Here is a 12,558-nt window from a genome sequence, read left to right on the forward strand (position 1 = left end):
AGGTACAGAAACTCTCTCATCAGACTCATTACAATCTCATCTTCTCCAAAGATCTCACTCTCATGCAAATGAATCAGATGAGAAGATTTAGAGAAGGACACAAACACACAGCAGAAGATTCATGAGAGCAGCAGCAGATCATCACATCTATGAGAAATAACTTCATAATCTCACAGATTCTCACATCAATCCAGCTTTCAGCTGCCAACAGCAGATCTTATCATACAAACCCAAGAGATTTATTAAAACCAGAAGAAGTTAAACCAGATTTTCTACAGTTATGGTTATGAAAATTATTTTCTGGACATTTGTCTTTTGTATTAGTTTAAATGCTTATATTATTATGTGTCTTCACACTGAATGAAAATAGCAGTTCATTTATTTCATTACATGAAACCCCTTCTGATCATCACTGATAAAACTTCTATTTCTCTGAATCAGATCTGTCACATTGTGTTTATTTTCATATTTCTGCTCTTGTTCTTTTACTTTATTCTTTCTTTCATTTACAGGTCTGTTAAGATGTTTTATCTGTTTGATGCTCTTGATCTGTTTTGTAGTGTCTGTGGTTTGGTTTTGCTTGTAACATATATATAACCACATTCATGCATTATTCTTCACAAGATATTTTAATCAGAACATTGCTTAACATGCCTTTCTATAGACATTGTAAATTAGGTCATTGCTGAGTGTTTATTTATTCATTTATTTTATTTTGTTCGTTAAATGTGAAAATAAAACACTTTTAAACGAAACAGTATTTGCAGTCAAAAGTTTTTATATTTTAACACAGTCAATTAACATTTTATCCAACAGAAATCACACATCAATGATTTTAAACATATATAAAAACAATAAATCCACACAAAAATTATTACCAAATAATTTAATCTGTAACTTGTTTCCTCCTGCAGATGTCGCTCAGAACAACGAAAGTGTGTTTGATAGCAAACCTTAAATCCACACAGTATAGAATTATATTATTCCTGAATTGAGTTTTAAAAAAGTTTTTTTTGCAGTTAAACATGACCTTTGTTATAAAACGATGTGGTTAAAACAAAACTGCATCACATGTGGAATAGTTTAATGATAGTCACTGTTCTTAAAGCAAATTATTTTCAGGCGTAGTGTAGTGAATCAAGAAAATAAGAATAGAAATAAAAGAGCACAAACATGATGCTTTAATGTACTGAGATTAATTAAATATTAATCTGTTAAGTTTCAGTGATTATTGAAAAATGTGTTAAAAGTAGCTTTAATGATAAGTTAAGTTCATATAAATCAGATTAAGCTCATTTCAGTCCTGTTGTTCTGAATGAGATGAGATCAGATGTCTGTGAAAGAGTGCAGCTGTAGTTGTAGTTGTCTCCTGCAGGTGGCGCTCTCTACATCAGCAGCTCTGAGCAGCTACAAACTCAACGAGTCCCATGAGTCTCTGCTCCAGTCAACAGAAGATCACAATCCTCTCTTCATTCACATGTCAACTGACTAGAACTGAGTCAAACACTACAAACAGATCAAGAGAGAAGGACTGGTGAGTCTGAAATGTAGTTTAACAAAGCTAAAAACGCTAAAGGTAAACCAGGCTTTGACAAGTAAACAACCTAGTTTTAGTTACTGAACCTGCATAATGGTTTACAATAACAATGTAAAGATTTGTCATGTCACTCTAAATTATTTAATATTGAAGAGTTCATTTATTTTGAATTTCCTCCTACTCTTAGAAACTACTTGATGATTGCTAATTAAGATACATTGATAAATTAAACATTGCACATGTATGTGTTAGTTATTTGTGTGTTCCAGTGCAAGATCTTAAACCCCAAACTGCTTCAATAATGATCTCAACTTCCTCTTCTCTCACAGAAACTGTCAGTGGTTTAATACAGGGGTTTTCAAACTGTGGGTCGCGACCCACTTGTGGGTCACAGAATGGAACAAGGTGGGTCGCACAAAGTCACTTGGCTGCAGCTAAATTTGCGTTTCAATGACACACACACACACAGTTCAGTCTAGGGCTGCACGAAAGTGACGAGTGGGAACGGTGCGAGGCCGGTGGAGTGATTGGAATTGAGCGACACCTGCTCGACTCACCAGTCTCGAGAACCACGGAGGAGATCGGAAGGATACAAAAGAGGAGCGTCCGTCTCCCCGGCAACTCACTCCAGCCCACCGCCTCGAGCATCCTCCTTCGCCCTACTCGATGGCACTGCGGATTCACCTCAGTGCCGAGGGATCTTCGGCAGCGCGTCCCTCCTTCCTCCCAGGCTTCGGCACCAGTCTAACACATTAAAAACTTCTCAATCACGGGAAGGAGGAGGCGGGAACCGGGAACCCACTCGTCACAATGATATAGCCCACCAACATTAATAAGGACTGCAATATCCTTAGTGTGATTTTCGAATTGCAATTAAGTCCGCGTGCTTTGCGTGTTTTGAAGCGCGGGCGCGCACGAGTTGTAATAACAGTGAAGGTCTCAGAGCAATGTCATTAAAAGGTTCAATCGGTCCGCATTATTAAAAGAGAAAAACTTGCTCACTTCAATACACTATATTCCGCATGAGATTGCATACACCAGAAAACAAATGTTACGAAAACGGTTTCAGGTAGGCCATGTTCATTCATTTCTATCGTCCGTTTGAGCTCTGTGCACTTTTTTCGTTCGGGAAACGGTTTGTAAAAAGCATTTCACATGTACAGGGTGAGCAGTGCACAAACGCAGGGTTAATTGTAACACTACAAGATTTAAACATTTCCACATAACAAAATGCACAAAAAAATAATGCAATACTCCTTGACGTATCATCTCTTTTTAGAGAAAAATTTGCCAAAGTTCAGAAATCTTTTGAAGATATTGCTGAACATTAATTTAACCATTGCTAAAATAAATTTCTGCCTGAACTTAATGTCATCCAGTTTTTTTTTTTTTTGTTTATTTAAAACGAGACACATGTTTATTATTATTTTTTACCTATTTCACAATTATTTTAATCTCCAAACAGTTTTAGATAGTTCTGCTTTGCTTCTTATGCTTTTTCTAAAAAAAGTGTTGGATTGTGCTCCGTTCTCACCGACACACACGGAAGGATCGTGAATGCATTTTCTGCAACAAAACACAGCAGCGCAGATTACAGTTCACTGGAGTGAGCCTGTTTAACGTTTTTATGGACACTACATATTCTAAAGTCTGTAAACAAAAATTAAAACTTAAATATTAATAGTGATTTTTTTCAGGTGTAGGCCTACTCTAAAATAAAAAGTTTTTTTTTCTTAAATACTTCATTTCTGTCATCAAACTTTTAAGTAAGATTAGGCTTAAAGTAATATCAACCTTTTTTTTCCTCAAATATTGTGGTGGGTCATGAAATAGATTACACTTGTCTAGGTGGGTCGTGGAATGGAAAAGTTTGGGAACCACTGGTTTAATAAGTATATTGTTTGCACAGTCGTCTCTTCTGTCAGAGCGAGAAGTGATTGTGTGACTGAAGCAGCGTCACACTCTTCTGCTGGGATTGAGTTCTTCTGAAACTGGACTTTAGAGAAATGATGCTCATCTTTGGACTGATGCTGCTGCAAACTGCTGCATGTGAGTCACTTTCACATCAGACTCTTATGAAGCTGATCAATCAGATCAATCTCTGATATAAAAACAAAGTAATATTCAATTAATTGCAAGACTTATAGTTAAAGAGCTGGATGTTTTTGTGAAAGACCCCAAAATGATGTGGGAATAAAAATGTCTTTAAAAGTTTGAATTCTCAGAAATCTTCTTCTGTAAAGTATAACAGCTGATTATCTACCAGGAAATATAGAAATAGCATTCACTGACTGATCAAACATATTACTTTAACTCTGAAGAAGCTTGCAAACTAGAGCAGCATTTTATATCAAATGACTGCGCTATAATTCTTGTTTTCACACGTCATCACATGGTTCAGCTTTATCGCTGCTAAAAGTTCTCTAACTTTTTCCTTCCTCTTATTTATTTGCTGACAACATGCCTCTATATACTCTCAGAATAAAAGGTACAAAAGCTGTCACTGGGGCGGTACCTTTTCAAAAGGCACAACTTAGTACCCAAAGAGTGCATATTGACTCCTTAAAGAAACATATTAGTACCTAAAGTGTACTGTGACGAGTGGGGCGGGGCCGAGGGACGTGGGAACGAGCGAGGCCGGTGGAGTGATTGGGAAATGAGCGATACCTGCTCGACCCACCGGTCTCGAGTCCCACTGAGGAGATGGAGGGATATAAAACCGGAGCGACGACAGTGACAGATAAGAGAGGACCAGGCCTGGGCTTTATTTTGTGTTTGCTTTTTATTTGTGCGTAACAGTCGTCCGCAAGGGGCTGTTGTGCTGTTTTGTGTTTATTTTGATTATTTAAGTTTCAGTTTGATTGTCTGCCGGTTCCCGCCTCCTTCGTCCCGATGATTGTGAAGTTTTAGCGTTACATGTACATATCAGTACCTAAAAGGTAAAAAAGTGTTCCTTTTGAAAAGGTACCAAACAATTTACAGCTTTTGTGCCTTTTTTTTCTAAGAGTGTATATAATAATTAATTATCAGGCCCATATAGCCAGCTATGAGATCACAGAGGTCAGGACCTTGGTAAATTTCTCATGTTCGAAAATGAGATTTGTTCTCTGATTGACTCATTTGCTGCTGAACTCCTCATTTGAATGTCTGCATGTATAATTCAGAATGTTTAGCGTCCGTGGTATGAAAATAATCGCTGCGAGACGCTTCCATAGTGAACGAGTGTTCAGAGAGTTTTAAGTGAGAGCACGAGACGCAGCCTCACATTTTTTTTTACTTGATTTTTCAACTAAACTTGACACTTTAGCAAATTAATAAAGTAGGAAGTCGCATTTTAGGGTTAATGATAACTTTATCTTATCTAATTTCCAAAATATGGCAATTATCTGCACCTCAGTATAACTGTATAATTATAATATATATAATGTATAAACAGTATAATTTTATAATTGTAGTACATTATAAAACAGTATGCAATAATACCTTATTGAGTGTAATTAAATGGATGCCACCTTATTGGGACAATAAAGCCCTCCCTACACCTACCCTTACCCTACCCAATACATTATTTTCAACTTTATGAGTATTTACTCTATTTTCATTGAAAATAAATGCTTTTCTGATGTGATTTGAAATTTGAAAAGGGAAGAAAAAAGTTCACCAAAAGGCAGATTCAAACCGGGTCAATTACATCAAAACATGTAAGACACACATTCTACCTTTTGCGCCACTTAGTCTTTTGTAATCTAGACTATCTGAAAATAACATGTTTGTTGGGTACTATGTATGGTTGCATGAATAATAAACAACTGATAAAATTATGCACCCCATAAATATAGTTTTAATAAACTTTGATGCAATAAATAGGGTATGATTTAAAAATTAGCCTCCCTCCAAAAACATCTACATTTCTGTCTCTTTTCAAGTGTTAGTGTATATAATTAAGTTGTATTTATAGGGGTTATTATAGCACAATTCTATAATAAGCGGGTTATTATAGAAACCTCCTTGACCTCACTAATTTTCAAAGCCTGGCTACGGTCATGTTCATTATATTTAAGGTTTTTTTGTTGTTGTTTTTTTGCTGCAGTCATTATTTGCATCAAAACATTTTCTTTGCACCCAAAAGAGCAAACTGCAAAGCCGAAATTGCACAGCCAATCAATCCTCAGTATTATTAAACATTAAAATGTAGTATGCCATTTCTACTAAATTCATACACGATATTATCCAACAGAAAGTACACATCAATTAATTTAAGTGTAATAAAGTGATTTAGAAAATAAAACTATGCAGACTGAGAAAGCATGAGTTTCATTTGAATAAAATTAAGATGAATGAGAGCACAAAGACGAGTTGACATTTCAGTATTCAACTGACATCTTTAATTAAAGCAAATGTTTCATTATAACAGATATTTTGTAGAGTGTAATTTGAGTTAAATCTGTGCAGTGACAGGATTATGTTCATCTTCAAAATGCAAATAAAGCTATTTTGATTAAATCCGAGAGCTCTCTGTACCTCCTTAGACAGCAATGCAATTACCACAATTAAGTCAAGAAACACAGTAAGGACATCATTAAAACAGTCCATGTGACATCAGTTCAACCATAACTTTACAAAGCTACGAGAATATTTTTATGTGCAAAAATAATTTTATTCAATAATTCTTCTCCTCAGCATCTCCCTCCCTCCGTTTTGAAGATCATCACATGCATGCGTGTGATTTTCCTGCATGTAAATGTCTCTTCATGTCAGAAGACACACAAATGATACAAATCTGTGTTTATTGTGAAGATGAGTGTAAGCAGCCGAGGGATGCTGGATTGTGTTTGTTAATGGATTATGGACACACACGCCTGGTTTATTATTAACTGAAGGTTAAAATGCTCACAGTTGTAGATTTATGTTATTATCACTGGTCTTCATTTCCAAGTAGTCAAGGATCCAAACAAACAGTCAATATATATCCCAGTGTAACCGTGTGCACCTTCTCTCCTGTTATCTGAGGGAAGTTTCTGTCTGTATTATGTAACTGATTACACAAGAATGACCCTCACTCATGCGCGTAATTTGCACGGGGGTTACGGGGGTCATGACCCCCCCAAAAATCAGATCCAGCTAATATAACCCCCCCAATATCATCACATCATTCAGATTAAAATAGATATGAAATATTCAGAATGAATACTTTTGTTCATTTTCTTTATTAATTTCATTTGCCAGCAAGAAAGATAGTATCATATTTTAAATAATCTGTAACGTACCCCCCGCCCACCGCACCGATTTGGTATTACCAAAGTCTCTGGTATTACCCAACCCGCTTTCTGTACCAAGTTTGTTCACTATTTTGCGCAGTCGATGGGATGAATGTTTGGAGAAAGCTGACGGAAAGATGAAAAGGACACTGAAAGGCAGCCAGACAACGATTTTTTATTGTTTGTCGACACCAGCCAAAAAAAAAGAAAAACGAAAAATCCTGACCAAACGGAGGTACCCTTAAGTTAGCTGTTAAATTAGCTCAGCGTTTCTCAAAGTGTGGGGAATAGAAACATGACAAACAGGTTTTGTGCCCATCTTTTAAATTCCGTTATTTATTGACCATACACTCAAAACAAAGACACATTTAAATGTAAGCCTTGACGTTACTTAACCTCTTCACACGTAAGTTTAAAAGTATTTCAAGGCTACCGTTATTGATCGTAGTATCGCTTTATGGTTCCCATGGAGACGCGCCATTCATTGCTTGTCACACCGTAGCCACAATAGTGCTGAATGACTGATGATCTGCTTTTATTTCCTTTTTTATTCAAAATTTCACAAATGTGTTAGCTATAGCAGGATATATCTGATATTCCGATTGTCAAATATGTGCAAGTGGATGTGTTTTGTTGTTCAAACACCTTTATAACGATCGCATTGCTTGAGCTGTATGCGCAACGTATTTTAGGTATCTATCTTATTAAAATACCTAAAAAAATACGTACATTATTAGGAATTTACCACCTCTGGTTCAATTTGAGATTATTTTTATTTTTGTTTGTTTGTTTGTTTTTTTGTTGTTCTTTTTGCATGGATTTTGCAAAGTGTCAAAATGAATCAAAGCACAACTAGGTTAATGTTAGTCCACACTTGTATTGATGTTATCAGAGGCTAAATGCAAACACAATTATTATTATTTTTTTATCTAATTTTGAGTCTTATTTCATGCAAAGTGATAATATAATTGCACTTTCATTTTCTTTATTTGAAATTTTTTAATGCTGTTATTTGATGTTAAGTTTTTAAAATGTGATGTTAATAAAATACATTTTAACAGTTAAACTTAAAGCCTAGTTTATTAACATTTTGTTGGGGTGATTGGGGACAGGTGGGGCTCGGAACCCTTTCCTACCTCTGAAGTGGGGAATGGCAGAAAAGTTTGAGAAACACTGAGTTAGCTGATGATTTGTTTTGTTGACTGGAGTTGGCTGGCTAGATGTTCGTTTGCCAGTGTCCTATGAGGTAAAGCCAGAGGGTGCCAGGGACTGTGTAGAACCAATGTCACTGAATTGTAACTGCTGTTTGCTCCAATACAGTCACCCGTTTTGGGGGGGATTGCATAATTAAATTATGCAAATTAGCATGTTACCTTTTACACAAGAAAATAATACAATAAATTAATAAATAAATAAATATGCCGCGAGTTTAACCCCCCCAATGGTAGACCCAAAGTTACGCCCTTGCCCTCACTGGACACCTGCATGTAAAAGTTTAAAGTAGAGATGAAATGGCTCTGACAATGAGCATTATTGAGATGAACTGAGACCAGATCAAGAGTCTGTCTGATGGGTTTCTGCAGATTAACTTTAATTCTGTGAATGTTTGTGTAATTTGTGTCTGATTTTAATTCATGATGTCCTAAAATGTTGAAACATTTTTGTGTGTTTTGTTCTTCAGGTCTGGAGTTTAACTGCAGTTTTGATCAGTCTGATCCCTGTTACACAGCTCTGGGACACAAACTCAATCTGATGATGGTGCAGGACGCTAGTAAATATGATCTGCAGATAATAAAGAGAATAAACTACAACACAGCAGATGATGCAGTTTGTAGAGTAAAGAATGACAGTATGAGGAAGACTGAATGTGATCTTTATAATAACAGATCTGATGTGACAGTCATTAATGGTACTGTGATAATAAACCGTGTGATCAGAGCAGATTCAGGGAATTACAGATTAAAACTCTCTCACTCAGACGGCTCAGAAACATCTCGAGGAGATCTTCAAGTGATTGTTGAAGGTACAGAAACTCTCTCATCAGACTCATTACAATCTCATGTTCTCCAAAGATCTCACTCTCATGCAGATGAATCAGTTGAATCTCTGTGAAGGTTTTTATTGCAGCTCATTATTAAATGTCTGGAAGTATTCAGTCAACAGCATCTTCTCTTTCTTTGCACTGAGTCTGAGACTATTTTAAGAATGAAATACCAGTGTGTTGCTAACTGTATACTGAATACTGCTTTTAAAAAATGACATGTGAAAGCATTTCAGACAGTTATTTGCTACATTGTTGTCACATGACTAACTTACACTATCATATCAGATATAAACTTTGTTAAGAAATGTCTTGACTGACTCATTTATATAATATCAAGAAACAGTCATGTGACTGTGATGTGTCCCTCCCTCCAGCTCCTATTGGCTCAGTGGAAGTGTCAATCATCTGCTCCTCCAGTGGGGTGATGAGGGTGTTCTGCTCCTCTGAGGGGGATCAGCTCCTCTACAGCTGGACTCTGAATGGAGATCCACTGATGGATGGAAACAGCAGAATTGATCTGGATGAGGAAACTGATGGAGACATCAGCTGCAGCGTGAAGAACCACGTCAGTCACGCACAGAAGACCATTAGACTCAAACCCTGTCCTGGTGAGATTTTAATACATGAATCTCCAGATACTGTACATGTAGAAACCAGAGCAACTAATAATGCAAGTTTCTTAATTGGGCTCTTAATTCTTGAAAATCATCACTAGTTTGTTTCAGCTTGATCACAGCAGTGAATTTTTTTTTTTATGTGTTTCTGAGAGAAAGCAGCTGATTCTGTGCTGATGTTTTATTTCAGAACAAACTCCTGCAGCTGTGACCTCTAGTTTGACCTCTGCAGTGACCCGCGGCACACAGACATCAGAATGTGGTAAGAGTTTAACAAACACACTCCTGGAAACATGAGGGATGGGGTTTTGTATTGTGTCTAATTCTTGTTGTTCAGTGTGTCCAGTGTCTGTGGTGTTTGTTGTGGTCCAGAGTCTCGAACTGATGTTTCTGTTCGGTCTGTTAGGAGCTTTTCACATCTACATGAGACACACATCAGGTGAGAGACATTTATCATCATCATTATGGATTTGACATCCAGATATTAAGAGTGTGATGATGATGATGATGCTTTTAGGAAAGAAACCGGAAGATCAGAAAGTGAGGATGAGAAGATTTAGAGAAGGACATGAACACACAGCAGAAGATTCATGAGAGCAGCAGCAGATCATCACATCTATGAGAAATAACTTCATAATCTCACAGATTCTCACATCAATCCAGCTTTCAGCTGCCAACAGCAGATCTTATCATACAAACTCTAGAGATGAATTAAAACCAGAAAATATGAAAAAGAAAATAAGATTTTCTACAGTTTTAGTTCGGAAGATTATGTTCTGGACATCAGTTTTTTTTGTTGTTGTTGTTGATGTTTTTGTTTTTTTGCTCATTTTATTTGTCTTTAAACTAGAATACATTTTTATTTTATCCCTGTTCATCCAGACTGATTTCTCTGAATCAGATCTATCAGATTGTGACGTAATTCTGTGTGTTTATTTCATATTTCTGCTCTTGCTCTTTAACTAAATTCTGTTATTATGGTTGATTTCTTTCATTTACAGGTCTGTTTAGATGTTTTATCTGTTTGAAGCTCTTGATCTGTTTCCCAGTTTTGTAGTGTCTGTGGTTAGATTTTTCTTGAATTTGCTGCTGACTTTTAACACATATAACCACATTCATGCATTGTTCTTCACAAGATATTTGCATCATAGAACATTGCTAAACATGCCTTTCTTTAGACATTGTAAATGGAGTCATTGCTGAGTTTGTTTGTTTTTTTTTAGTTAAATGTGAAAATAAAACAATTTGAAATAAAACAGTATTTGCAGTCAAAAGTCGCTCATAGAATTTTTATATTTTAACACAGTCAGTTAACATTTTATCCAACAGAAAGCACACATCAATTAAAGCATAAGAAAACGTATAAAATGTATAAAAACAATAAATCCAGACAGAAATCAAAAGATTTCAGCAAATAGGTTCAGCTGTAACTCTTGTTTCCTCATGCAGATGTCGCTCAGAACAAAGAAAGTGTGTTTTGTTTGACAGCAAACTTTAAGAGCATAGTAGGGGTTTAACAATCAGGGTTTAATTTGTGCCGGAACAAGCCGGATCCGGATCCTGTACCTCTGAAATCGGATCCGGCACCTCATTTTGGCAGATCCACCTCTTCCAGGGGCGGCGTTTCAGTATATGTGCCGTGAAAAAAAACTATCCAAAATTCATATCTCTATTATAATTCGTTATTAATATTTTAAATCACAGGGTTTTAGAAATATTTAACCAATGATATGTATTTAAAGGAGCTTTTAAAACAAAACACAGATCTCCTCATTCGCTGACCAACAACCTTTTTAACTCCATTTGAGGTTGTTTTTCATATAGCCTGATGTTAATTGCAAGTGTCTGATACAACACCAACACTGACGACACAATGTTGTTTATTATTGATCTATCCCCACCATTGTACTGGCTAACGTACGTTCGTTGGACAATAAACTGGACTACATTCAATTACTACGCTCAACTCAGAGGACTGTAAGAGACTGTTGTGTTTTTGTGTTCAAGGAAACATGGCTCAGCAACAGTGTTCCAGACGGCGCTATTCAGCTCGACCAGCTGACGTGCTATCGAGTGGACAGAGCTCTCGTCGCGGGAGGAAAAGCCCGCCGCGGCGGGCTTTGTGTTTACATCAATGACGCGTGGTGCCGCAATACTGTTGTGATCAGCAAACACTGCTCACCCCTGGTGGAGTTCATGATTATTAAGTGCCGGCTGTTCTATCTGCCGAGGGAATATACTGCTATACTGCTCATTTTGGTGTACATTCCCCCGTTCAACATTATCAGCAACAGGAACAACGCACTAAATGAACTGTACCAGCACATCAGTGAGCAGCAGACAGCACACCCCGATGCTTTTCTCATCATAGCTGGGGATTTCAACCATGCTGACCTAAAGAGTGTGTTTCCAAAAATACACCAACACATTAACTTTCCAACACGAGGTAATAACATTTTGGACTTTGTTTACACAACACAGAGAGGAGCTTACAAAGCTCTCCCCCTCCCCCACCTCGGAGCCTCAGGATGACAGGGGAGGTCTAGAGACTTCTGAAGACACGAAACGCTGCCTTCAGAGCTGGAGATGAGGTGGGCCTGAGAACAGCCAGGGCCAACCTGTCCCGCTGCATCAGAGAGGCTAAGAGACAACACTCCAGGAGGATAGCCCATTAATTCAGCGACAGCAGAGACAGTAGGAACCTGTGGCAGGGGATACAGACTATTACGGACTACAAGCCCCCCACCACGGACCTGTGACAACAACATCTCTCTGCTAAATGAGCTGAACACCTTCTTCGCTCGCTTTGAGCAACAAAACAGCACCACTGCACAGAAGACTCCACCTCCTCCCGGCGACCAGGTGATGACGCTGACCTCAGACAGCGTGAGGAGATCCTTCAGCAGGATCAATGCACGCAAAGCTCAGGGTCCTGACAACATCCCTGGGCGTGTACTGAGAGACTGTACAGCAGAACACACTGATGTCTTCACAGACATTTTCAACATCTCACTGAGTCAAGCTGTTGTTCCCACATGTTTTTAAACTATCACCATCATTCCAGTTCCGAAGAAGCCATCTCCATCCTGTTTCAATGACTACCGT

General features: G+C 37.5%; 1 protein-coding gene across 1 annotated transcript in view; it reads left to right on the plus strand.

Annotated features, from left to right (window-relative positions):
- LOC132109356 (uncharacterized) overlaps nucleotides 1-12,558 on the plus strand; it is a 271,659-nt gene that overhangs the window by 154,721 nt on the left and 104,380 nt on the right. The window contains exons 14-15 of the mRNA XM_059515376.1: nucleotides 8,477-8,818; nucleotides 9,214-9,447. Coding sequence (XP_059371359.1) covers nucleotides 8,477-8,818; nucleotides 9,214-9,447 — 576 coding nt within the window. The remainder of the gene's footprint in view (nucleotides 1-8,476; nucleotides 8,819-9,213; nucleotides 9,448-12,558) is intronic.

Source organism: Carassius carassius, chromosome 29 (assembly GCF_963082965.1).
Source record: "Carassius carassius chromosome 29, fCarCar2.1, whole genome shotgun sequence".
NCBI classification, from domain to species: domain Eukaryota; kingdom Metazoa; phylum Chordata; class Actinopteri; order Cypriniformes; family Cyprinidae; genus Carassius; species Carassius carassius.